This window comes from Volvox carteri, assembly GCF_000143455.1.
Source record: "Volvox carteri f. nagariensis unplaced genomic scaffold VOLCAscaffold_13, whole genome shotgun sequence".
Taxonomy (NCBI): Eukaryota; Viridiplantae; Chlorophyta; class Chlorophyceae; order Chlamydomonadales; family Volvocaceae; genus Volvox; species Volvox carteri.
The window spans coordinates 1,255,187-1,281,894 of record NW_003307556.1 but is presented as its reverse complement, the minus strand read 5'-3'; the positions used below and the strand labels follow the sequence as shown (position 1 = coordinate 1,281,894).

General features: G+C 58.9%; 3 protein-coding genes across 3 annotated transcripts; 2 read left to right on the top strand and 1 right to left on the bottom strand.

The window, feature by feature from the left end:
* Positions 1-704: 704 nt before the first annotated feature.
* On the bottom strand, positions 705-15,574 carry VOLCADRAFT_104236 (uncharacterized protein; the record flags this gene model as incomplete). The annotated part of the gene is made up of 27 exons (XM_002949116.1): positions 15,351-15,574; positions 14,961-15,048; positions 14,760-14,821; positions 14,345-14,414; positions 13,795-13,864; positions 13,404-13,512; positions 12,813-12,916; positions 12,262-12,431; positions 11,929-12,134; positions 11,226-11,556; positions 10,218-10,630; positions 9,581-9,715; positions 7,740-9,093; positions 7,169-7,294; positions 6,483-6,614; positions 5,901-6,084; positions 5,488-5,557; positions 5,352-5,417; positions 4,612-4,759; positions 4,320-4,436; positions 3,953-4,013; positions 3,505-3,547; positions 2,844-2,971; positions 2,285-2,447; positions 1,666-1,780; positions 1,249-1,313; positions 705-876 (listed from the first exon to the last, which is right to left on the bottom strand). Exons 1-27 carry the CDS (start codon positions 15,500-15,502, stop codon positions 705-707), a joined length of 4,854 nt encoding a protein of 1,617 aa, XP_002949162.1. The 5' UTR covers positions 15,503-15,574.
* Positions 15,575-17,581: 2,007 nt separating this feature from the next.
* VOLCADRAFT_89603 (uncharacterized protein) lies at positions 17,582-20,835 on the top strand (the record flags this gene model as incomplete). Its single annotated transcript, XM_002949252.1, has 2 exons — positions 17,582-17,605; positions 18,625-20,835. 2 exons carry the CDS (start codon positions 17,582-17,584, stop codon positions 20,833-20,835), a joined length of 2,235 nt encoding a protein of 744 aa, XP_002949298.1.
* A 1,206-nt stretch (positions 20,836-22,041) lies between these two features.
* On the top strand, positions 22,042-23,132 carry VOLCADRAFT_104235 (uncharacterized protein; the record flags this gene model as incomplete). The annotated part of the gene is made up of 2 exons (XM_002949251.1): positions 22,042-22,050; positions 22,665-23,132. 2 exons carry the CDS (start codon positions 22,042-22,044, stop codon positions 23,130-23,132), a joined length of 477 nt encoding a protein of 158 aa, XP_002949297.1.
* Between the last annotated feature and the right edge of the window lie 3,576 nt (positions 23,133-26,708).

Here is a 26,708-nt window from a genome sequence, read left to right as displayed (position 1 = left end):
CACAACGTCACATAAGTTCCCGGTGTTGCTCTCCGGACTCGGGGCAGCAAGTGACCCCACCCGCTCAACGACCATCACGACCTCCGCTTATCCTCTCGTCAAGGCAATCAATCGCTCTCGTGGACGCAAAAGAATATCGACAAAGGCCATCTGGGCATCAGCAGAAGAGTTTCGCCGCCTGCGCCAGTCCCACCCTGCAGAAGCAAACATAAATACTACATGGCATGCCCTCACGTGCGCCCAATCAAGCCATGCATGGCCGTGTTTTTTCCTTTGTCAACACGGCCATTACTATGTACCACCACAGAAAATCATATGGTTCCATGCTGTACTAAAAACGAAGGCGCATTTGCTCACCAGGCTCGCCAGGCTGTACATAAGGAAACCTCTCAGACCACGACACGGCTTACCCTCTTCCGCCCTCCGCTGCCCACCACGTCTATTAGCAACCTCCAAAAGACACCGAGCGACCCAACCCGGCACGCCCCGCGCCCGGCGGCAAACTCACCTTCCGGTGTCTTTCCCCTCTCCTCCACCCTCGAGGGCCTAATGTCCTGCAACCCCCTTACATCCTCCCACTCCTACAGTTATGTAAGACCCAGCACTGTCTGGCGTGTAGTGACTTGGCGCTACAAACCCCCCGCACAATGGATAGTTCGACATCTGCTCGGTTCGAACAAAGCGCGCGATGCCCTGTATGCACGTTACCCGTACATGACGGGCATGTTCCAGCCCATCCAGCACTTGGACCAGTCGGGGTGCCACCCGGCCAGGTTGCTGAGCAACGGCGGCGGCGTGTACACCCAGGGCTCCACGCGAGCGGGTGGGGCCGCCACCGTGGCCTCCAGCGGCATTGCCTGGAGACCCGTCTCGAACCTGAGCACGGAGAGAAAGTCCGGAGAGAAAGTCCGGAGAGAGGAGGAAGGAGGGAGGACACCGGCCCCAGGGCGGCAGGAGCAGCTGGTCGGAGGCAGAGAGAGATACGTGAGAGAACCGACAACGGGGGGAACCCCGAACTGGAACTGGGAGGGAATGTCTGTGGGGGCCCCGCGTGAAGAGTCAGAGCAGGAAAGCGGCATCTAACTAATCGTATGCACGGAGGCAGTGTACGGAGGCAGTGTACGGCTTTGTGGACAGCATAGTTGCGACCAGCAGCATCCTAAGCCACCAGTGGCGGTGGGACGCAACGCCAAGACGCCATGCCGTGCCGTGCATCAGGTGCTCAGCCGCACCACAGGCGGACCGCACCTGTAGTAGCAGTACTTGTGAAAGCGGACCAGGATGACAGGGACGGTAACCAGCAGCACAATAGCCTGCGGGCGGAAGCAACGGGAATTAAACTGAGAGCACCCCTGGAGTGACGGGTGAGGTTGCTATGATGGTTGACGGACATGCGTGTGGCCCTGTGCATCGTCGGGGTTGCATGCGGGGGGGGGGAAGAGGTGCATGCAGAGGCCGCCAGCCAGGGGCCGCCAGCCCTTCAGAACCTTCACAACGAGGAAAGTGACGTCGCGTTGCCTTGCCCTGCCCTGCCCTGCCTTGCCTTGCGTTTCTGGCCGCTACCCCACCACCTCGTCGCCACCGGGTCGAACTAACACCCTGGCCTTCCCCATGACCGCCGCTAAGATACATACGCAGGAAGACAGCGCCTCAACCACAGCGCACCTGTGCATACGCGTGCTTCGTGACGAAGACGCATGCCGTGAAGGCGGGGAAGATGGCCAGGCAGACCAGCACCCGGTTGAAGACGAAAGGCCACATGGTGCCGCCACCCTCGTACCTGTCGTACAGGCCAGCGCGCAGGAGATTAGCATAAGAGGGTAGGGACGTGCGTGGGTATTGGCGAGCACACAACGTCTGGACAGGGAGGCAGTGCTGGGAGGCGGAAAATCAGGAAATGAGATGACCAGTTGACTGCGGCGCCTTAGAGAACCCGCGGCCTGTGCGCACTACGGCGGTTAGCTGCTCCGCCGCGGATCGCCTTCATGACATGCGGCTTTGCGAGAGGAACTCGTTAAATCGGCGATGGGAGACCCCGCCGACCTGAAGCCGGCGGTCGCAAGGCAGCTCCACACTTTTAAGCACATATGTGGCCTTATGTATCTCAGCTCGACGGTTCCAAACGGGCATTGGCGGATTTCACGGCATCACACCGCACATGCCTACATGCACGGCCCCGCACTCAACAACATACGAGTTCCAGTCCAGTCACCGCAGACGTGATTGTTTTCCACTGCGGGACACAGCTGAGCCAGGCTGCCGCAGTCGTCACCCTCTTACTTACTTGCGTACGTAGACGTAGAGCAGCGCCCAGCGCCAGAAGAGCCAGGAGATGGCGAAGAAGAGCATCGCCATGGGCATCAGAAGCGGGGACACCACGCTAAAGGCGAAGGCAATCAGGAAGATTATCATCACCATGCCCACCTCGAACCCATATCGCGGCGACACTGTATGGCACACGGCGTCACACAGCAACACACAACAACAGGTTGGCCACATCCATTTCGCTTAGCAGCCATGCAAGGGGGAAGCGGCACATGGGCAGATATGGGCGCGCAGCGTAGCGTCGTGAAGAGCGAGAGCGTCACGCACGCGGGCAGGCCAGCCAGGCGGACCCAACGGAAAGGGATACGAACCCTAGTTTATCCCCTTTGTTTTTATCGAGAAGCGTTGTTCGCCTGGAATGCACCAAACATGAAATGGATCGGTTCTGCCCGGTTGCTCAGCCTTGGGCGCCCTCAGCTCTGTCCTACGGCGCACTCTCCTAAGGCGGCCTTGTAGTACAGCGTCAATCGCCCACACGAGCCCGCTCCCTCTCACACCTCAGGGACCGAGGCGCTCACCCGGAGCCATGAGGAAGGCCCTTTCGCGACGCGTGATGATGCACGAGAGCCGCAGGTACCGCCGGATGAGGTACATGCGGATTCCGATGTGGGGCCACAGCATGCGCACCGGGACGGACACAAAAACCCTGCGGCGCGGCGCGGTGCGGTGCGGTGGGAGGCAGTGAGGTGGGAGGACGAGGAGTTGAGGGAGTTGGAGGAGTTGGGGGGAGTTGGAGGAGTTGGGAGGAGTTGGGGTTGGAGGTGGAGGAGGAGGTGGAGGGGGAGGAGGTGGAGGAGGAAGAGGTGGAAGAGGAGGTGGAAGAGGAGATGGAGGAGATGCAGATGCACCGACCGCCGGAACGGGGAGTTGCCTCACTCCATCCGGTACCGACTCACTCCTTATGGGGATCCCGACCGGTCCCCAAGAGAGCGGCAGAGGCGGCAACGCAGCCCACCGCACGCTGTTGGGCCCCGGCTAGCCCGCGCGCATGGGACTGCGGGCCCCAAAGGTACCATACAGGGCCTTCCTGTCCCACCCTCACACATCTCCCTGTCGCCGTGTGGCGCACATGCACCTTGGCATACATTCCACGTTCTTGTAAAAATCCAAATCGGGTTGTTGGCGCTTTTCTCCTCCCTTTATCCTCGCGCACGACAACGGCTTCCGTTACACGCTCACCTAAACATGGTGTAGTTGATGAAGAAGTTGGACGAGGTGGGCACTGTGTGGGGGGATAGTTGGGGGGGGGGGCCACGGCCGTGCAGGGGCGGGAGATGGGTCGACAGGGTTGACCAAAAGGCCTTCAGTGTACGTCAATACGCGTACAAGCTGTACGACAAACTGTCGCCAAAGCACCTTGGGGCACTCTGGGGGGCCGGTATTCCAGTCAGTCCGTGCTCCAGCCAGCACTGCGACGACGACTGGCTTCCTCGGCCACTGCCCCGCCCTCACCGCAATCGGCGACCAGTGTAGGTCTCTGTGTAGGTCACTGTGCACCCCTCGCCCTTCTGCACCCTGCGATGGCCGCAGCGGTGTGCCCGACCACAACCCTACGCGGGAGCCCTTCACGCGGGAGCACACACGCCCTCGAGAGGCTCTGTCACCGCCCGCTCCGCAATCCCCGCACCGTATGTGCCGACCAAATTGAAGATTTCACTTGGGCCCTTCTCAATGGCCGAGTTGATACCCTGCACGCAGCAACAAAGCGTTGTCCAGGCGTAAGTATGGGAACTGCAAACACTAGCAACGCACGCGTGCACACATACATAGGAGGCACGAATCTGCACAAAGGCGCCCAGGAAGCCGTGTGTGACGGTGGCCATGTAAATCCCGACACGCCCTGACCTGTCTGTGCTGAATGTACTGTACAGCTATTGTACTGAGTGCGCGTGTAGGCGTGTAGGCGTGACGGAGGAGGCGCAGTACGCTTCCAGGATCATCTCTTGCCACCCCAGACCCCGTTACCCGTCACTTCTACAGGACCCCGCGTGCACCTGAATGATGGTGCTGCCCGCCACCCCGCCCAGGAAAACGTTGAAGACACCGAAATAAAACATGTTCTTGGCGATGTAGCGGTCGGCCTCCGATAGAGACCGGGCCTGGCGACTGATCTGCGGGACCACACAGGCAAGTGGGGACGTAGCGTGAGACCGTGGCGCGGGGGAGACCGTGGCGTGGGGCGGCTGGAAGGGGAGGAGGATTAGGTTGGAACTGGGCGGCGGCAGGTCACCAAGGAGGATTAGTGTGCACCCCCCGGAAACCAACCGACACTCCAAGCGCCCCCACCTGCACCACGAATGTGAAGAACAGCGGCAGCACCATGCCCTGCCACAGGATGAGCAGCAGGGAGGGCAGCCAGGCCACCACCAGCCGCTTGAGCAGCCTCGCAATTGGGTTCTTCTGTCCGCAGTACCACTCCCAGGACAGCTGCTGGCTGCGGTACACCCGACCACAGACACAGCCGCAGCGGGAACGGAGGGCACACGAGGGCCGCACGATCACGGTGAAGGAGACGAGGATGAGGAGCACAGCGGGGTGCGGGGCAGGGGGCAGCAAGTCAGGACGGTGAGGCTAACCCCGCCTGGATGGAGGTGGTTCGGGGCGGATGAGGTTGGGGGAACTGGACTTGTGCGAGTTGCCGTGATGTCCCCGAGTGTCGACTCTTTTCATCAGCCACTGCTAAGAGTCGACACTGAAAAGGTGTGCAACGATGAGCTCTTTGTAATCATCAGTACATACTATTGGTACATACTATCAGTACACACGCATGGCGCAGAATGCATGTTTGTGGCGAGTGGATTAGTTACCCATAGGTGGAGCTTAAAAACTGCAAGTGATTTCGTCGCCGGCGGAACACACAGCGGGGTACCTTCCCTCGCAGCGGAGGCGGCCATCGGGTCGCGCGGGAAGGGGGGGTTGGAAGATTTCGTGCAGGCACCGTGCGAGCCGTGCCGTGTGATACCTCCCTCCATCAACCACCGGCGTTGGAAACCGCGTGTATACTTTGGAGAACAGCACAAACACACCTCGGCGCATGCGCCACACCAAACAGCGTTTTCCCAGCCAATGTGCACCTTGTCTTGATATCCGCGCTGTAATACACACACACACACACACACCGGTACGGCCTCCCAGTAGGGCCCCCCTCCCAGCGTCACACACCTCTCCCGCTCCTTGATGTCGTCCGTGCAGCCCGCCGCAACCCAGTCTTCGGAGCCGCTCTCTAACCCCACTGCTCACAACCAGATGTGGACGTGTGCCGGTGATTGAGCCGGTGATTGAGCCGGTGGTGGGGCGGGCGGGGTTGCGGGCGGGCAAGGAAGGGCGAACCGCGGTAAAAAAAAGGAAGCAGCGAGAGGAGGGCGGAAGGAGGAGGAAAGCAAACAAGAACACCCCCGGCCCTTTGTCCTCTCCCTCTATACCTCTTGGTGCGCTGTGTCGTGCACACCTGCACCTGCACCTGCACCTGTTCAGAAGTGGTATCTATAAAGTCATACTTGAGCAACAACATACTGCAAGGCCCACCCCCGTTCTCCGTGCTTCTACCCCTACCCCCGGTGCTCAACCCCGTGTACCGCAGAGGTGTGCCGGACACAGCAGGTAGTCCAGCTGAGTAACACCCCCGGTGAATATGCCGATGGGGAAGGCGACCATGAGCACCACCAGCGGGCGCATCAGGTTGCGCCGCAGGTCGCGGTCGCGGAAGTTGGACCAGAGGGCCGACCAGTTGACCTCGTCAGGGCCGGGAGCGGGGTGCACCTGGAGGTACAGACAGACACACAGACAGACAGACACACAGACAAACAAACAGACAAACAGACAGACAGGCATCAAGGCAAGCGGTATGTACGGGTGTGTGACGGCCTAGGTAGGAAAGCATTGCGTGCCAAGGCAGGGCGCATGGTTGGTGTACCGGGCTTACGGCTCACATCCTTGCGCACCTCCATCGGGCTCATCAGGCCTAACAACCCTCCTCGCACTTCCCTCCGGACCCTATGCCTGAAATGCCCAATGCCCAATGCACGCATACATCTCTTGCCGGCCGGGGCCCCGCATGTCTCCCTCCTCCCTTCGCACGGTCCTTCCCCCTCATCACACGCCCCCACTGCAAACCGCACCACCACCACCACCACCACCACCGGTCCGGGGCGCCGCACCCGGAACTGCCGGTTGTCCTCCGCGTGGATGATGCACTGAGACGCCATGGCGGCGGCGCGCTGGGTGCGGAAAAACACAAACCAGGACGGCGTGTGCGCCTTGTTGGCAGCCGCCACTCGCGCCTTCCGAACCTAACGAGCGGATCATGTTACAGGGGGTTCCAAAGTTAGGTGCTGGTGGTGCTGGTAGTAGGCCGAGGCGACGCATATCCAAGGGAAATTCCACAACCGGGAAAGCTAGCTGTCTGGTGGGCAGCCGAGGCTTCTCCTGGGCGCAGCCTAGACAGCTTCCCGGTAGAGCTCCAAGGCAGCTATAGCTGACTGCTTCGGCAAAAGCTGCAACAGGGATGAGCTTCAATGTACACACAGCAGGACGGCGGTAGCCGGATCCTGGACCGCTCGCGACATGAGCGGTTTGATTTGGGTAGACATCGGCGTCGGCGTCGGTGTCGGTGTCGGTCGTTGTAGGCAAAGAAAGCGCGGGCTCCCAGGGGCGGGTCCGTCTTGACCCAGAGCAAGGGAAAGTGGAGTAGTGGCAGCCGGTTGCACCTCTTCACAGCGCTGAGGGCTGAGCGCCGAGCGGGTTGCAACAAAAGAGTGGACCTCGCATCTGCCTAAATCACCGCTGCCTACCACACCTACCTTCATCTCGAAATCCCAACCCATGAGGTGACTGACAAACCCACCTGCACCAGGAGGTCGTTGATCTTGTCGCGGTGGTGGTCGCGCACCCTGCACCGCTCCCCCACCAGCCCGCAAAACCCAAGACACCCGTACAGCGGCTTCCCGGTCTTTTCCTCGTACTTGATGGCCTGTAATCAATTACATATGGGCGCAGGGTTGTCGAACATGGCCTCAAAACGTATCGAAACGTACATGGAGAGGGTTTCTGTCTAGGGGAGGGGGAGGGAGAGGGTTATCAACTCCCAAAACGCATTTAGGCCTCCCCTCCTCCCATCTCGCCCTGCTGCTCACACATACATCCCCGCGGGCAACGCTGCCTCAGCCCCACTGCGGCGTGTGACTGCACTCATTCGTTTGATCGCTTACAGGCAGCTCACCACAACGCGCAAAAATCATCAAATCCTAATTTTATGATGGGCCTTGCCACGGGACGTCCATGCAAACCGTGCAAGAAAGACGCATCCACTTCGTCCCAAAGATCACCCCGCTCTGCCTCCCCTCATTCCCCCTAGTCGAGCCCCTCCGATCCCGCACCCTAGCCATCCTGCCTAGGATGGCATTGCCCGCACTCACATACTCGTATTGCGCCATGTGCTTGTCCACTTCCATCAGCAGCAGGTCCACCTCCTTGAAATTGACGACCTGGATGGCGCGGTCAAACTCCTCGGGGAACAGCCGCAGGAAGGTGGCGGAAACCACCGAGTAACGGTACCGCCACGGCAGCTCCGCCACGCGGCCGTCCCACACCGCCTGCCGTACAACCTCCCATCCGGCAAGCGCAGCGGCGCGCAGGCGTTCGCGTTCGGTTGGCTGCTGGGATACCGGATTGGCTTCCACCTCGTCCCCTGGTGGTGAGCCTTCCTGACGCTGCGACGTCGCTGCATCTACTACCGTTCGCCCGCCATCCTGCCCCGCACCGGCACCCACGCCAGCGGCCGCCGAGGCACCTGCGCTGCCGGCGACGTGGTTACCCTCCTGGATGACGCCCTCACTCCCGGCAGCGTCCCCGGCTTGGCCCTCTTCACGAATCTCCAACGACGCCTCTGCCACCGGACCGGCGCCTGTGCCGCTGGTGCTTGGGCCCTCCCGCTGTCCCAGTGCCGCCACCCCGCGAAGCGATGCGCCTACCGGTACCCTTGGAGAGATGATGATGGGGCCGCTACCTGCCCTCGGGCTTGCTGCCTGTCCTCTGCGCGCCGCGGCCTGTCCGCCACTAGCAGCTGCTGCTGCGGGACCTGGCTCCGTGAACCGATGCGGCACCCCCTGGTGCTGTAGCTGCTGGTGTGATGATGAGGGGCCAGTACCAAAGGACCTGGGCAGAGCCACAGCCCTGACAGACGACGTCGGCACCGGGTGGCTCGTACCAGTGCCAGAGCCGGTGCCGGTGTGATGACTGCTGGGACTGCCGCGACTCAATGACGGGTTGGCCGATACGATCCCTGTGCTCATTGCCGCGAGCTTTCCCTGCGCCTCCCGGGCCATCATCTCCAGCAGCCGAATCAGTCTCTCGCTGCCGCTGCCACTGCCACTGCCGCTCCAAGTGCCCCCCTGCGGGGCCCGGCCCAGCAACGCTGCACCGCGCACTGCCTGGTGCCACCGACCGGCCATCTTCGGTGATGAGTCGGGATTCAGGTCGATACGACCCGCGGTTGAGGTGGTCTGTAGCGCAGAGAGAGGCTGCGCATGCGAGGGCGTATTGACGCTGCATGTGCGGTTACCACTCAGCAGAGCTGGCACGACACGGCCATCCCCCGAGCCCCGGGGGGAGCAGTGGTATGGAGTGGACCCACGGGCGAGCGCCGTCATGCTCGCAATGGTGCGGTTGGCACCGCTGGGGACCGGCGCGAGGAGCTCCTCAGACAGAGTAGCCGGAAGCTTGGGGTTGAGCTTGCGGGCGGCTTGGTGACCGTACTGTAGGTCACACCAGCTGCATAGCAGGTGAGGTTACAAAGCAGGGGATAACATTTTGATGTTTTCCAGTAAACGTAAACCCAAGCAGCCACCTAGGGAAGAGGGCAGAGCGGCTCAGGTTTTGGCGTCCATGTCGTCTTCCATGAGTGGCGTCATAGAAGCTGGGGCAGCATCAGCGGGTCTTCTGTTGACCCGTATCGTGCAAATGCTTCTTGAGCTAGGCGGCTGTTGCGAATGCATGAATGGGTCGAGATGACGGCCCAAGGTGTTCCTGCGGGCTGCGATCGTCCGGGGCGTCTTCCATCACCCAAATACATGGGCCAGGGAGAGCCCAGCTGGCTGCGGGTTTCTGCACAATTGAGCAACCCCGGGGACTGGAACGCCCAGCCGACAGACCCGGGCTGTGGAAGCGGCGCCTCTCAACTCGAGCTGCGGGACAGGGGGGGATGCATGTGCTGTGCTAGCAGCCATGGATGAGTCAGACACCTTTGGCAGCCACGCACCTCCAAAGCCATGGAGGTAGGCAGCATCCAGCTGGACGACGACCGGTAACCTGCACTTCAGTGACGGCGTCAGCGGCCTCGCTGCCAGGCAGCGTTACCAACGTAGGCTGAGCGGGGCCCCTGCTGTTCCGCCTGCTGTAATCCGAGGAGGAGGAGGAGGAGGAGGAGGGTGGAGAAATCATGTGCAAGAGCACATTGATTTAGGTTACATGCTAAGGAAATGAAAAAAGAATGTAAAGGTGCGGGCGGAGGTGCAATCTATCATGATAATTTCCCGGCAGGCCTGCGAAACGCCACGGGCGCCACAATCTGTTGTGCTACGGATGGCGGAAAAGACTACATCTCCCCGCACAAATCGACATAGACAGCACAACTTCACAGCCTAAGCCAACCTGGAATTCCCCCAGTTTCCCGTACCAGCTGTTCCAGCTTAAAAATGACCATAGTCATTCCCACAGCAGGGGGACTCGGTCGCCCCCTTCCCCCGAACTCACCGAGTGCCCAGCAGCGGCCCCAGGCCCAGGCAAAAATTCTTCAGCTCCCCTCCGACAAGGCGCTTGCTTGTCGAGCCCCCCTGCCTCGGCGCCCAACTGACATTTGCCCTTCTCTATCCCCTTCACCCCTTCAGCCCTCACACCTCAGTCGCGGTCTGCGCGATGTAACGTCCGTCACCAGCACCGCGTAGTGCTGCGCCAGCACCGCCACGCGCGTGCCGTCCGAGAACTCCGCATTCACCGTCTTGCGGTGGCCCACGCTGGGCCGTTTCAAGTCCATGTCGCGCCCGTTCAGCGCCTTCTCCAGCTGCGCCCGCAGCGCACGTGAGCGCGACTGGACGGTCGCTTCCGGACGCTCCAGCCACCACTCAAGCAGGTGCGCATCAGAGTCTAGACCCGACCCTTTGCGATCTATGGAGCAAGGGCTTGGGGCCAAAGAGCGCGAGTCCGCACCCAGAACGCTGCGGCCCAGCCCCGCCTCCAGATCAGTAGCCCCCTCCTGACCGAGGCCGCAGCCGGCAGCGGCGTCACTGCTTTCCTTCAGCTGAAGGCTGACCTGAGACGGCATGCATGGTGGCACCTCGGGATGTGATGCGCGAGTATGTCCAGGCACCGCGACTGGCACCGCCGCGCTGCTCGCAAATGCCGGCGCCACCGCCGCCGTCAGCGATGACGGAACAGCCGCCGCCGTCGCTGCAGTCGCTGCAGTCGCTGCAGTCGCTGCAGTCGCTGCAGTCGCTGCAGTCGCAGTAGAGTCGTCCTCTCCAATGTGCTGGGTGCCTTCGGCGGCCTCTGCCAACGGACCCCGTCTGCCAATGCCCGTACGCTGGACAGGGGCGGCAATGCCCTTCCTGTTGCTGCCCATCACATCATCTTCAATGCACACGCGCCCGCGTAAAGGCGATACCTCCGCCTGCGGAAAACGAAGGCGAAAGGCACCGCGTAACGGTAACGGGACGCAGCGCAGCGAAAGAGAAACACAGCGCGGTAGTCAGGCTGGGGGCCCCGCTTTTGAAGTTGGGAATATCGAGATTGGCCCACCGGCCTTCCCCACGCTGCTGAAGCCTCTCATCCCCACGGTCCATGCAGCCTCCATGCCGCCGCACCATGGCAGCGCAGAGAGAACCCATCACTCCGCATACACGGCGTACCGGCTCGCTTGACTTCAAGTAGGACTGCCCTCGGGCCGGCGACATGCCCCGCCTGCCTCCGCGGTCAAGGCTGAGCTGTGGTCGCATGTGCTGCAGCGCCTGGTCGCTAGGGGCCGCCACCGCGCGGGGTCCGATGCTGTAGGCGGCCCGGTGGATGAGTCTGCTGCCATGGTCTTGTGCCCCCGAGGCCCGCAACACGGTGCTTCCAGAGCCGGTAACGCGGTTGCGGATTGCTTGGGCCAGAGTCCGGCGGGACAGCCTTGATGAGGTCCCCGACCCGGCCGTCGGTGCGTCATGCGCCCCCGAGAGCTGCAGTACGCGGCTTTGGCTCCTGCACGGCACAGAAGCACAAGGCAAGAGCTTGTGCACAGGTAGGGAGGTGGGCAGTCTCGGTCGGTTGCCAAGAAGCGCTGAAGGATTTTGCTCAGTGCCTGCCCTCCTAAAGCTGACAAGCCAGGTGGCATGCATTTTCCGAGGTCCCGGCAAGGGGGTTGGGAGCAACCACCACAGCCGCCTCGCAAAACGAGCGGCAAGCATGGGCATATGCCTGACCGCTCCTAGCCAAAGCTGACTTACCAGCCGCGGCAGCTTCCCCATCACATGCAACACATGCAACACAGCGCGCGACTGTTTTTCTTGGCGCTGCAATCTAGCGGCAGCCCAAGTCCTCCAAACGTTTTTTATTATTTGGTACAGCCCTCACCACTCCCCCGCCCAAAGATCCCCATGTCCTCGCACGTGTACCACGCGTCCGCACCCGTCCACAGAGCCCCTCGGCGACCGGGCCCCAACTGGGTCCAGGCCTCCCAGGGTCGTCCTCCTCAACTCCAACGGCAATGGCATGCCACCCATCGCAAAGCCCTCGTCCTCTTCCTCATCTTCATCCTCCTCGTCCCGGCCGTCTGCAGGCTGGGGACCAGGGAGAGGGCACACACGCTAGGCCGGGCTTTCCTTCCGGAAAATGTCCGGTGGCTGCAGCAACAACAGCCTTCCTAAGCATCCACTATACACTTGCTACTGTACTGTACGGTCTTACCAGGGACGTGGGCCCGCTGACAGGCACGCCCGACGGCATGAGTGCCTTGATCAGCTGCACGCTGCGCAAGAGGCCGTTGATGAATTCCGAGCCCCTAGGTTCCTTGCCCTGTGGCGGATCCGGCCGTCCTTGCTCTTCGTACAGAGCCCGCCACAGATTTACGTCATCACCTGAGCGGCAAGGGCCGCAACAGCAGCAACAAAGCACCAACATAACGTTCACAAATGTTTACCATGGCGACCCTACGATGTGCAACAATACGGCGGCAACCTTTTGCTAGAGCAATGGAGAACTGTGCACTGTGTGGTATGCTTCCCAAGGCAACAGCTTTCGAGCCAGCACTACTAGGCGCTGTGCGGGTTAGGATCTGCACGCACCTCGCCTCTTCTGACGTCACCTCACCTCACCTCACCTCACCTCACCTCACCTCGCCTCACCTCACCTCACCGTGGGGTCCGGGTCGTTCTAGCCCAGGTCACAGGGAAAATGCGTGGATCAGTCGTGCTCTCCCCAAGCGCCTTTTGCCCTAGCACCTGAGTACCTCCACCCACCTTTCCGCAGGTAGTGCTGGCGAATGGTGAGGTACTGGTGGTAATGCCAGTGTAGCAGCACCATAGCCCATCCCAGGTAGATGTAGACAAAACCCAGATGCACCCTGTTTGCAGTACAACAGTACAACCGAACCAACAGGTAACCAATTCCGCCCCTGAATCGGTCTACACAACGCAAGGCGGCCAGGATGGCATCAGGTTGATAAGTCCGCAGCCTCCTAGATCCATAGCTCAAGAAGGATGCCGTTCTTCACAACCCCCCCGGCGGCTACAGGATCCTCCGGAAGCAAAGCGCCCCAAACAGTGCCAACCCAGGTGCTGCAAGACATCTCAATGAAATTGGAATATTAATAATAAATTAGTTATTAATAATTGATTAAAATAATAATAATAAAACGCATTCACACAGGCGGAGACTAACTAGTCAACCGGCGTCTCAGTTTCCTTGTGTGGAGGACGGCTTCGAGCACCAAGGTCCGTGCTCGAGCGGTGACAAGGTACATAAACACGGTGGGGCGGAGTGAGATTCCGAACGGCACGGTCCGGATGCATGGCCCCGAAACCACAATGTTCCATCACGGCGTTACATACCAAAAGACCTTGGAGCCATGCGGGATATTGGACATTGTGAGGCGCATGAATCCGCTCTGGTAAGCGTCCAGCTGTTTGGAGGCGCCCCCAGTCCAGTGCAACGGGATGACTGTGGAGGAGTCGGCAGGCGGACACACGCAACGGGTGCGCTCCATGAGGCCAGGGCAACACACGAGTGCAGATTCCTGAGAGTGTTCTTGACGTTCCATGACCGCACGAAGATATGGGTGCACATAGGACAATACGCAGGCAGGATCTACAAAGCCACTGCATGGCGATACAACACGAATGCTGGCAGGCACCTCGGAAAGACCTCCTGCCGCCCACTGATTGGGGCCTACTGGCCGCAGCGCTACATGCACACGGATACGGCGCTCCGGAACCGACTCACGGACTGCGGTTCCCAGAATGCATAGGGGTAGAAACAGCTGCACACCTAGCGCACAGATCTTCACCATGATCTGCAGGGAGGCGATCACAGGGTCATCGTGTCAAAGGCATTGTTGCATGCATTGGTGATTCCTGTTGCCCCGGAGCGTATTTCCTGCTTGCAACATTTGCTCTAGACAGACCATGCCGGGCCCCGCACATGCCCGCCCGCGTAGGCTGGTACTTCTACATCCGACCCTCAAATCAGCGCTGGCTCAGCTGTGCTGCACATTCTCCACATAAACATGGCAATGCTTGTCAGGTCGGTGCCCGCCTGGGTGCTTGCGCAGGTCCTCATCTGAATCTCGTCTTTAGCAAGCTGCCCTCACGGGAAGAATAATCCCGAGTCCCGCTTATCGCACACCGTTCGGCAGCATGAAGCATTTTGCCCTAAATAAACAGCTTGACAAGGAAAAAAGCACTGCACCGAAAGCAGTGCACCGCGGGTGCTGTGTCATCCGCGCCGGAGTGGACTGCGCCAGAAGCCCCCCAGCGGAGCCAGAGGCACATACCAGCGCATCTAGTCCGGCCGAGAGAATGAAGTCCACATCCGACACCGATATCGACTTGATGGCCCAATCACTGCACGTCGTGTCAGCACCAGGGCAGGGGGTAAGCGTGGACGATGGAACGGCGCTCAAGGCGGGGGATATTTCAACACCCTACTTGGCGATTTTGCAGATATTTTGAGCTGGAAAACGTCAGAAGCAAATAGCGGCATGTAAATTATTGACAGCGGTAAAGTATACATTTTATGTTTCTTGCGGAGGAGACCCATTTTGCAATTATTCCTGTTGCGGATATTTTTGTGGCCCCGTTTTTCTCAGGTCAGGCTTTGGCAATTAAGGTTCCTTCCAAAGAAATCAGACATGATATACTACAAGCGGCTGTTGCCTGGTTTACGTGTGTGGGGAGGTACAACCCTACATGAAGGAGATGAGACCGCGCTCCCGCAGCTTTGGGGGCTTGACCCGTACATGGTTGGCAACCTGCGAAGCAAGGAAAAGGTCAGAGCTGCACCGCTAATTTGGGTGCAGGATGTGTAAGATGTATGCTTGGGCTCTCTTCGATACGCTAGCTTCTCCGGTGCTCTCTTCGGCAGGGAATGACCACCACCGTGGTGCTTACCAACCGGTACTTGTACAGCAGGCTCACGCGTTGAAGCACGCAAAAGAGTATGATGACTGCAGTGCCGACTACGCCTGAGATCCATAAACTGTGGGATAGACACACGACGGAAACGACGGACGACAGGCACACATCAACTGGCCATAAACGCGGACAGAGGTTGACAGCCAAGGTCACGTAAAGACGTTCAGCACTAATGCAGCATACGGCCTCCCTAATGTGACAAGTAAGTGCAGCTAAAATCGAAGTGCGAATAGAGATTCACAGCAGGCATCACTGGCCAACAACAGAAACCAGTCCGTTAGTGGTATAAACCACAGGTGAGGGTTCACCTCCAAAGAACCTTTCACCGAATATTGTGCCCATTCAAGGATTTACGTAGATACGCACCCGGTTATAATGGTCGTATCCGACACCTGGTTCTTCACCCCGATAATCCTGCCCAACGCAGTGTTCACAACGCTCTTGTCTGACATGTCCTTAATCTTCGCTATTGCGACCAAGAGGATATTCAAACACTGGCTTGCATTAGCCACCAGCATGTGTGCTACACCTATGCATTTTGAGATTCAGAAAAGTAAACAACATTTTAAATTGTAACTGTTGAGGGGGACCTTGAGCCTGCTTAAGTTTTCTTTGAGGAAGAGGACATTTTCATGCTTCCACCTTGCCTTTTAATAATGCCATGCACGGCACCGTTGCGTTCCGTTAGGACAACAATAATCTTCTTCCTCGTCACATGGTCGATGATGTACCCGCTGCCTCATTTATGTAATTCTGGAGCTTATATGTATAACATCGGCTCGCAGAAACAAAATGGAGACCAGCAAACTAGCAATGCTCGGGCTTATAATGGTACCGTAAGGAAAGCAACCGCCACGCGCCAAAGGTGTGGAACAAGAGGCGCAATAGATCTTTCCTGCTGCTGAATCAGTATGCGCACCAGCACATTGACACCACATGACTTTTCTTCCTGGGCTGAACGAGATGCATGTACTGACATGGTAACTTTGCTGCTGGCAATTTACTGGTACGCGTATGTTCTATGGATGGACGGGGCATGCAGTTAGTATAGCGGTATTGCCGTTACGAGGTGAGCAGATAGTAGCAGGCTCCCAAATCCAAGCTTTGCTTTGGGCTCGAAATAAACACACACACACATAGGTTTCATATTTAGCTCCGGGGAAGATGAACGTGGAAACTGATTACGCATCGAAAAAATGGAACTTGTTGTGGTGCGCAAAGCAGCCAGGATGTAGCTGGATGCCCCGATAAGTCTTGGTAATTGACAGCGGTACGGCGGCTGCCAAGCCTCTCGACCAGGGCCTCTCCGCCCTGCTCTCAACCTGCTGGATGTGCATGTCGCACTTACATATCTTGTGCTACATCTTTCCGGCAGGACATTTACAGGCAGGCATTACAGTTGATAACGTCGCGACCAACCGTTGAAAGTGTCCAATGCGCTCGGGCGTCTCAACTAGTTTCAAGCACAGAACGTTATTGTTTTAGCTTAGGTATTGATTTATCCATCCAATTTGTCATCTGCAGCTGCTCCTTCCTTGAGTTTTGGTGGCTTTGCCGCGAACTTTTGAAGGTCAGTATGTGGACTCCGCTGGTACAGATCTTAAGCTAATGATATACATACTTTCAAAGTGAGGTTTGATGCGGGTTTTGTGTCGCCTTGAGCCGTCGACTATCGGTCATCTGACGTAGTGATTATACCTGGGACGCATCTTCCTCTGTGCAGGATAGAATTACTGAAAAGGTGGAAAGAGTTGCAAGCATCTTGACATAGCGGAGTGGTGTCGGGACGTCCCGCCTTTCACCCTCTTGTCAAGTCTCACTGCTTACGGGTTTACCGTCAGCCTAGTGATATTCCAGCGGAGCAGCGTACTTTGCAGACCTGTGGCGCAGCAGCGGCGGTGTTCACGCCGCAGGCGTCCATTGATGCAGTGCGCCGTGGATAGGCCCACGTCATGTTTTCTTGGAGTTTAAAGATATAACTATCTTAGCCACCTGGAGTTTCAGTTCGTTTCGCACTTCTGTTTCAAAGCGCCCGCTGTCTTGTCTGTAGCCGTCTGGCCACGTTTTAGGGATGCAGCACCAGGAAGATTACCCACCGCCGCTGCTGAACCGCGTCGGCGCCGGCAGCGTGGGCGCCATAATGCGCCCCGTTGGTCGTGGACAACAGCAGCCGTCCCAACGGAAGGCGCTGTCGTCTGCTGGGCCGGGACGGCCCCTGCCGCCGCACATGACCCACACGCTCCCCGGATACGGGCAACAACGGCCGCTTTTCTACCAAGGACCACTAGGCGTGCCGCCTATGCAGCAAAACCAGTTACTTTTGCCTTCCGCCAATCCACTGCCACCACACTTAAAGCAGCAGATGGCCCAGCAGCATGTCCAGAGCGGCTCATCCGGACCGGCAGCTAGTAGACCGAGCGGCTTGCCGGATCACTTGCAACCACGTTCCTTCCCTCAACAAAAGGACAAGTCGTCACAACAACAGCGCTTGCAGCAGCAGACCGAGTACCGAAACCATAGCGTGCAGCAGCAATCCCCTCCACAGCAGCAGATGCAGAGTTACCCGCGTCAAGACGCTGCCGTGGGTTTGGGAAAGCATGAGTCGGATTCACAGCCAGCCGGTGCGCCACCAGCATCCTTACTGCCGCCGCAGACAGCGATTTCCGAGGCCTCATACCCAAATCAGATGCAATACCTAAGCAGTAGCAATAACGGGCCGCCGGCCGCCGCATCTCCCGCAGTGGACTCTGCAACGGGCGCTGCTGGCCAGCCGGGCCAACCAAACGGGGCCCAGGGGACCGGCTGGTATCATAACGGTCCAGGGCAGCACACCCAGGCACAGCAATGTACGCCAACCCACATCGCAATGCAGCAGCAGCAACAACAACAACATCGCCCGCCGCTGCAGCAGCAGCAACAACAACAACATCGCCCGCTGCAACAGCAACAACAACAACATCGCCCGCCGCTGCAGCAGCAGCAACAACAACAACAGCGTCTGTACGAGGGGGATGTGCACCAGCTACCCCCGCATCCTGCTGCGCAGCCGCATGTTGTACAGCACGCGCAGCAGCCGCAACGGCAGCGGCAGGCTCAGCAGCCGCAACAGCAGCAGCAGGCGCAGCAGCCGCAACAGCAGCAGCAGGCGCAGCAGCCACAACAGCAGCAGCAAGCTCAGCAGCCGCAACAGCAGCCGCAGGCTCAGCAGCCGCAACGGCAGCCGCAAGCTCAGCAGCCGCAACAGCAGCCGCAAGCTCAGCAGCCGCAACAGCAGCCGCAGGCGCAGCAGCCGCAACGGCAGCCGCAAGCTCAGCAGCCGCAACAGCAGACGCAGGCACAGCAGCCGCAACGGCAGGCGCAGCAGCCGCAACGGCAGCCGCAACAGCAGCTGCAGGCGCAGCAGCCGCAACGGCAGCCGCAACAGCAGCTGCAGGCGCAGCAGCCGCAACGGCAGCCGCAACAGCAGCAGCCGCAACCGCAGCAGCAATATCCCTCGCCCCCGATGCAACAGCAGTACCCTGCGCCACATCAACAGTACCAGCAGCTCAATTACCAGCAGCACCAGAGCTCTTGTGCGCCATGGGCAGATGAAGATGTTAGCGGTGGGCAGTTGATGAGGACGTCGTCGACATCTGGACAGGCGCCAGTGTCTTCGCCGCCAGTTGCTGCGCTGCATGCCGCTGGGGGCCCCAGCGGCCTCGGCCCATCGACAGTGTCACCAGCTTCGGAAGCTGCCAACTACCCGCAACCGCTTGCGCCTGCGAGACTGAAGCCTGCGAGCGTTGAGACATTGGCGACGCCGGTGTCATTCGTGCAGCTCGTCCAACAACCGGGGGGTATCCAGGTCGACCAATCGGGCACTGTCCGTGTGGTGGCCCTGGAGGCAGCAGGGGCCCCAGGACAGCACACGGCGCCGACACACCAACAGCAGCAGCAGGCAGCGGCTGGTTATGGGCCTTTGCACACGCAGTTGCCGGTGCCTGAGACGCATCCAATACAGGTGCCTCGCTACGGCAGCACGAGCGCGCCGTCAATGGGGCCGCCGTCAGTTCCGCTCCACGTGGCCAGAGAGGCGCCTGCAGTGCCACCGCAACATTCGTATGAGCCGCAGTCGTACCAGCCACCGGCAGGCATTACCGTTGGCGGTGGCGGGACGGCGATGTGGGAGGATCACACAGTGTCCCGCGACGCTGCAGCTTTTACTCACCCGCATGGCCCCCTGGCAGACGTTGTTGACGGGCGCATCTGCATCGTAGCAACACAACGTCAGCAGCAGCCGCAACCTTTGCCTCAGCTGACCTTGAAGCAGGATGTAGGCTACCTGTACGAGGAGGGCGTGGTAGGCCGCTATCCTGGCGGCGTCGGCCTTGGAGAAAGGCTTGGCAGCCGTGGCGTACCGAAGGAGCTTGATGGCGTGACGGCTGACAGCTACGCTCTTAGTCCGGTTCTACGGACTGGGCTCCTTGACAGGCTCGGGTCTAGGACCGACACGGCTGTGTCAGATGTCCACGGAATGCAGCTGGCGAGCGAAGGTGTGCGGGCTGCATACGGGCCGTCCCAGCCTGTGGGCCCGCCGGCCCCCGATGAGCCGCCCTTGCCGCTGGCTGACGCCATAAAGCGCGCTGAAGCGTTGAAGGCTGCCGTGGCCGCTACTCGGTTGGATGGTGAGCTGATGACCGGTATGCAGAAGCAGCTGGCGCAGACTTGCGAGAAGCGGATTCAGGAATTGTCGCTGGCGTTGAAGGCCGCCGCAGTGGAGGCGGCGGCGGCAAGGGCCAAGGCGGATGCTGCCGCTGCTGCGGTCGAGAAGGCTGAGTCGGATAGCGCGGGTGTAGCTGAGGCCGGCACAAAAGATGATATGGGTGACATGCGGGCAGGGTACTACGCTTTCGTTCTTGACCGGTCTATTCGGGCCGTGTGGCCGCTGGAAACGCCTGAGCATCAGCTTTTTCGCGCGGCCGCAGAGGTGCTGCTGTTGGCGACGGAGGGGGGCCGGTGCGTCCCCGTCAACAACGAGGAGGTGCAACTGCGGGCGTATGAACTGGTGGGTGCAACGCTGTGCAACGTCCCCTCAGTGCTGGAAAAGGCGTTGGAAATTAAAGCAGCCGGCGGAGCCAGTACGATGACGTTGCTTCGGCAGGAGGTTGACTACTTTGAGGTGAAGGAGCATACGCACTGGCAGGCCCCCAGGAGCATACAGTGGCTGGTGCGACTGCGCATAGAGAAGCTCCCCTCTTACCGCGACATGTGTCTCTTGTTCCGCACAGCGATTGACTTGCTGCTGCCGGCCAAGCTAGAGAAGCAGCAGCAACAGCAACGATCTGGCACCGCACGCGCTGCTGGCGGCTCGGCCGCTATGGGCCGCGGCGGTGGCGCAAGTCTGGAGCTCATGGGTAGGGAACCGGAGGGTGCGGAGGAGCGGTTAGTGCTCCGACATGTTGCCCTGCACCTTCTTGGATGCAAGGAAAAGGAGATCGGGCTATTCACTGACACGATTGAGGCGGCAGTTGAAGCGCTACCGGCGCAACTGGGCAAGCATTACGGCAAGGCGCGGCTGCAGGATTTGAAGCAGCTGCTCAAGGTGCACCCGTTCTTTTGGGTATCCCCCAAATCGATGTACGGCGCGGATGGTTTAACCTGCGAGACATATGAGTGCGTGGCGCTACACACGCAGACACTGCTGGAGTTTCAGTACCGTGCCAAACTGATGCTGGAACAGGAACAGCAGTCGTTGCACCCGTCGAAGAAGAGGAAGCTGTTCACGGGTAGCAGCGACGTGGTCGCCGGCGGCGCACTGGAGGAGTGGTGGACGGATCTGCGCGGCAGGCGGTTGAAGCAGCGAACTGACTGAACTTTAACGCTCTGCTAGTTCAGTCATTTGGAGGCGAAATGGTGAGAGACGTAGCAGCAGGAGGAACTGCGCGCAGTGCCGGATCTTGTGGCTTTTCAGGTGGAGGGGAATGAGGAAGATCCATAGGGCTTGAACCTACAAGCCTACCCCTTATCGCAGAGCGTTGATACGCGTTGTATGGTCATGAACTGCAGCTGCGGCGGGCTTGCGGCCATCTGGCAGCCGCGTGAACGGCTGTATTTGGGGTATTTTGCAGGTTGGGTGCACAGCCGCGACGGTGGTCTGCTCGGGGTTTGAAGGACGACCACGGGTTGTCAGGGGGAAGGGTAATTACCGTCCTGCAATTCACGCAGTGGGGCTCACTGCCCGTTCAGGTTCGCAAGGGAGCCCGGCGTCTTGCCTAGGAAGTGCAGGCCCTTGCAATGTCTTTTGGTTATAGTTGTAGCAGCTGCACCGACACAGGACAATGCAGGTGTATCAGCGAAGTTTGTATGCTTCCGCGTTGCAATGCGCGATCATTGGAACTAGGATTGGGCAATGGGGTGCTCTGGATAAAGAGCGGGTGAGTGGTTCCCGCTGCGCGTTGCCCAAGTTGGACTTAGGGTTGCCCATGGAAGTTGGTGGTGAATGGTATAATGTTTCTTCCTTAAGTTGCTGCTTCTGATTTGTGGTTTCATAGGTAAGTGTTTACTGTGTAAATTTCTCCTCTCCTGTTCTGGGGACTGGTGCTACCATGTCGGAGTTTATGATTCAAATAGTTTTGGTTGGGCCTCATCCGTCAGCGTTCCGCTACGTTTGGCAATGTAATGATAAAATTGCGCCCAGTGGTGATTCGGTCATACATCCCCAGAATGTCATGTGGCTTGCTGTACTTGAATGACACGACGCAAGTCCACGGTAACAGTCGTGATATCCATTAGTTATATAAATCTGTCTAATTCCAGAATATGCTCTGCGCTCACGTGCAATTGTGATTAGCTTGGTAGCAAAAGAGCAAAAGAGCAAAGAACCCTGACCTCCGTTCCAGCGGCTTTCAGTAGAGAGAGGCACGAGCTCCACAGAAACCCTCTCGTACTATTGACAGTTTTTAAACAACCTTACGGAGACACCAGATGAGCGGTATGTATGCTGACATAGGACGCTGTTTGCTTCGTCATGAATATGCTTTGATTCTCAAGCCGAGCTCGCGTTTCTGTCATTTGTTTTATGCAACAGGTGCGGCACCACCACCTAAACCGTGGGAAGCTGCGAAAGCAGCAGCGACGACCACACAGGGCGCTGGCCCGAAGCCCTGGGAGCAGCCCCAGACCGCACAGGCAGTTTCACATTCGACTGCAATAGTACCTCGCACACAGCCAGCGCGACCCTGGGAACGGGACGGCGAGACGACAAACGCATTGGCAACAAGTAGCAGTCTTGGTTCCGGCTATTCGTCGTCTCTTTACCCTTCCAGGCCTGGAGCTTTAGGCAGTAACTTGGGGCTTGGTTACGGCTCCAGCATGTATGGGTCTAGCATGTACGGGTCCAACATGTATGGGACGGGCTACCGCCCAGGCTATGGCGCGGGAAGCATGTATGGTGGTGGCGGATATGGTACATATGGCAGTGGCATGTACGGGTCCACAGGGAGTATGTACAGCGGCTATGGTTCCTACGGCGCCGGAGGCGGGATGTATGGCGCGGGAGGCATGTATGGCGCGGGGGGGATGTATGGCGGGGGGGGCATGTATGGCGCGGGGGGCATGTACGGTGCAGGGGGTGGCATGCCATTGCCTGGTGGGCCCATGGATCCCAACCATCCGCCGCCGCATCCGCCAACGGCCTGGCAGTCCTTTATGCACATGGTCAACGGCGTCATGCATTTCTTCGGCCGGTTATCTTTCCTGGTCGACGAGAACACCCACGCGGTGCACTTTTTCATATCGGCATTGCTACAGCTATTGGACCGTGCGGGTTCTTTGTACGCTGAGATTGCGCGCTTCGTGCTGCGGCTGCTCTTCCGCAAGCGGGCCTCAATGCTGGCGGCCAAGAAGGCAGCTGTAACCACTGGCTCTACGGGAGGAGGCCCGGCAGGAGCTGGGTCACATCGCGTCCCGGTGCCTGGCGGTGGGGAGCCCTTCAGCGGCGCAGCTGCCGCGTATGGTGCCCCTGTGCAGCAAGCGCCTGCGACATTTGGTACTGTGGGTGCATTCCTGGGTGGTTCCCAGGCTTTCGGGTTGGGGACCGGAGTCCCTATGGGAGCTGCTGGAATGCCTGGAGCGGGGGCCCCGCAATGGGACTCGTTGTGGAGTCGGTAGCGCTCAGGAAAGGGACAAGGAAAGAGTTATGGGCAATGACGGCGCAGGAAGGGGAAGACAACATTCTCGACTGTTGCCGTGGCCATAGGTAGCGGGGGGGTCATTGGCGTTTTATATGTGGATGTGAGACTGCGCAGGCACTAAAGAATTAATGGCTCCAGGGCAGTTATACAGGGGCGACTGCATTCGATGGGGCTGTTAGCCAGCAGACTTGCATGTATTTGTCGGCTTGAAATTTTGGCAGAACCTTCCGAAGGGTCCAGAGGTCAGGATTAACAGGGGTAACAGCTGCTTTCATTTATAACTTATGACTGAACGCCTGTGCTTTATATTCGGCCTGATGGGCCTTGGACAGCGCCTACAGTGACCGTTGTGCGCGAGTATGCCGGTTCGTGTGCTCGTGTGTCAATGTGCAAGTGCCATGCAGGAGCCCCTCCATTGCTATCCTGCTGCAAGCTACTTCCAGCATTTTTCGTGGTTGTGAAACAGTGCTGGCCTGGCTTCCGATATGTACTTTTTGTACTAACATGTCCGCCAACACGCCCGACGCCGGTGCGTGGTGAGCTACTAACAAGTTTGACAAGGCAGACGTCACAAGCTGTGGGTTGCGGAAGGATTCAGGACTGCCGCGCGACACAGTCGCTCCTGCCAACAGTTAGGGAGGCTCCCTTGGCAGATAAAGCATTGTTGTATTGTTTTAGTTTTTAGAGCTATGGCCCGCGGACGCATGCGGATCGATGATTTTATGTTCGTGTCGGCTCTGGGCGATGCGTAAGGGGGGAACTCCTTGGATGTATGCTGCCCTGGTATTGGTGCTTGACTTGAGGTGAGAAACAGTACAGGATACAATCCATTTACAAGAGGTGTAAACAACGGGTAGTTAAGAACGAATTGCCAGCGTCAATTGTTCAGTTGTGACGCACGGATGGATAAAGCACTGGAAGGAGATATTACTCAAGCAAGGAGTGAACCCTAAAGACTTGAAATAGATACGTGACCAGATAGGGAAGGCCTGGATAATGTTCATCTTTGCGGATGAGACAGGTTACGGAATGGACATAAAATCCCACCAGGTCGAGGGGCCGCCAGGTGGTACGACAGTGATACTTCGGCTTCAACGGGTTCAGTCGTTGGTTCGTTCGTTCAGTCAGGGGTGTGGGTGGCACCCACTGGGTGCTTCGGCATGTATCGCTGCCTGGCCAATAACGGCAGCGCCTGGCCTCGTTTATCGTCGACAGACCGTCGGACACCAGTCCATAAGTCGAGGCCTGCCGATAACCCATCCGGAGCCAGTTTGGGCGCAACCCATCATCTGTTTCGTGGCAGCGGTATATGCGGCAACGAAAGGTCGGCTCCCAGGAAGCGGGAGATCCTCACGTCCCAAACTCCCTTGCAGCATGGGCCCGGTCTTGTCGTCTTCCGTAACCACAGAGCAGTTACAGCGCACATTCCAACGGGAACAAAGGCCCGCCCCGGAGGGCTACGTAAGACTGCAATCTAGAGCGCCAAAGCAACCGCTTACAGAGCAAAGCCTCCCCTGGAAACAACGCCTGGGACAGCGGGCCAAAACTGCTACTCCAAAACGTGGTTACGACCCCGGAAGGTTCCGCCATTGGGCTGCAAACGTGGTGGGTACCCAAACTAAGGCTTAGCCAATCAGCCCAACAACGGCATGGCCAGGAGCAACACGCCTGGTCAAAACGTACGTGCAAAAGCAGGGATTGCACCACCTGCAACCTCCGATCAAGCAACGCGAGGCATATCGAGAACAGAAGTGCAAAACACAAGCACGCAGTGCGACTGAAAGCATATTGGCGCACGTATGAACACATGGAGACCTTTCTCATGGACTACATTTACGGCGCTACTGGCTCTAAGTTTTACGTGTTTTCTGCAGACATGCGAGACACACAAGCGTCGTCGTCCCCTGCTCCTTCACACCTACCCCGCTCGTGGTCTGTCAGTTGCGGACGTCAAAATGTTGATATGGACACAAGTCCAGTCCTCATTCCTCAAAACCACAGCAATGTGACAAACTGTACAGATCAACATCACGGAAGAGGCGCGCATTGTGTTGACACACTCAGCCACAAGATTGCAACACACATGCGAATTTCGTGCCGACGCCAGGCTAAAACTTGTTCCTGACATCATGTCTATTCCCCGTCCTAAGCACACGCTACCCCTACCCCCCTCCCTTTCCCAACCGCTTCTTATGGTTGCTGCAGCCCGGGCAGCGAGGGGCAATGCGCCCATTCAGTGAATTGTTGGCACCGCAATTCAGAGAGCGTGCCTTAGGACCTCGGCCGTTGACGGAATCCCCATCCGTCCTTCAGCCCCCGATATCATTGGTCTCACACGCCACCCAACCCCGGCCAGTGCAGAAGCTCTACTACGGGCAACGGCCCTAAACTGCCTATTAAACAGTATTGCACACTACTAGGATAACCCCACAACCAAGCAAAATAAAGTCCTCGAGATATGGTGCATGGTGGGGTGGCCTTACCACCTGTCTTGGGAGATAACATAAGCTTAAGCACGACCACCGGCCGTGCAGTGGCCATTTCCCAGCCTTTTCCTTGAGCGTGGCTGCAAACATCTCACGGTAACCAGCACTTGGGCCCCGCTGCTGGCGACTGCTCTGGCACTGCATGCAAAGGCCATGCAACAAGACCTGCCACGCCGTCGCCGCAATCGCCCTCACATGCGTGCCCTCCTCCCTTCCCCCCCCGCTGCCAGTCCATTCCAAGATGCAGCACCACCGTGCCCGGCAGCGTGTAGTCACACGCCTGCCTGCTATACCACGGTGACCTCAGACGGGCATCCGGACTTCAACAGAGACCTAAACAGCAGCGACAGGCCTTATAGCTTGCATATATTTCAAACCATGGCTGCGGCAGGCGCGGCAGCCGGATGCGCAGGGCCCCCCGCGTCCACCGCACGCACGGCGCCCCAGACCCGGGCCACAGCGTCCCGCCAGGCCTTGGCCACCGAGCGGATGGACAGGTGCGGGGGCCCGTGACCGGACTGCAGGGCCGTCTGCGCGGCCGCGAGGAGGGCGATGGCGGCGTGGGCGGAATGTCGAAGAGGGAACAGGAGGGACCCGTTAGTCAGTCAGAACCGGGCTCGTGCCGTCGGTTTGCAGAGGTGCGACGTCAGGCTATGCAGGAGCAATAAGGATGGTCAGCCTGGGCTGGAAAAACATTTCACTGCGGCAGGGAACAATGGCGGCGGGGGGCGGGGGGGGGGAGAGAAACCAGCGCTTGGCCCTCACCGCGGGCCGCACCACCCACACCGTGCAGCGCAGCATCGGACTGCAGCCCGGTGCGATAGTGCCACGGATTGCGCCGACCCGGGCTGGCAGCTGAAAAGCTCCTCCGCGAAAGCCGCCTCCTGAAAGTTCAACATACAGCTAACGCATACTCGCCGCCTTTCACCCAGCCGTACCTGGAAATGCAAGCGCGCTGCCCGTCCGTATGGATGGGTATACGAGGCATCCGTGGAGGAGAAGGTAGGAATGGGCGATGCGTCAGGGAACCCCCGCGGGACGCACACACGCAGTCGCTTCCACGGCGG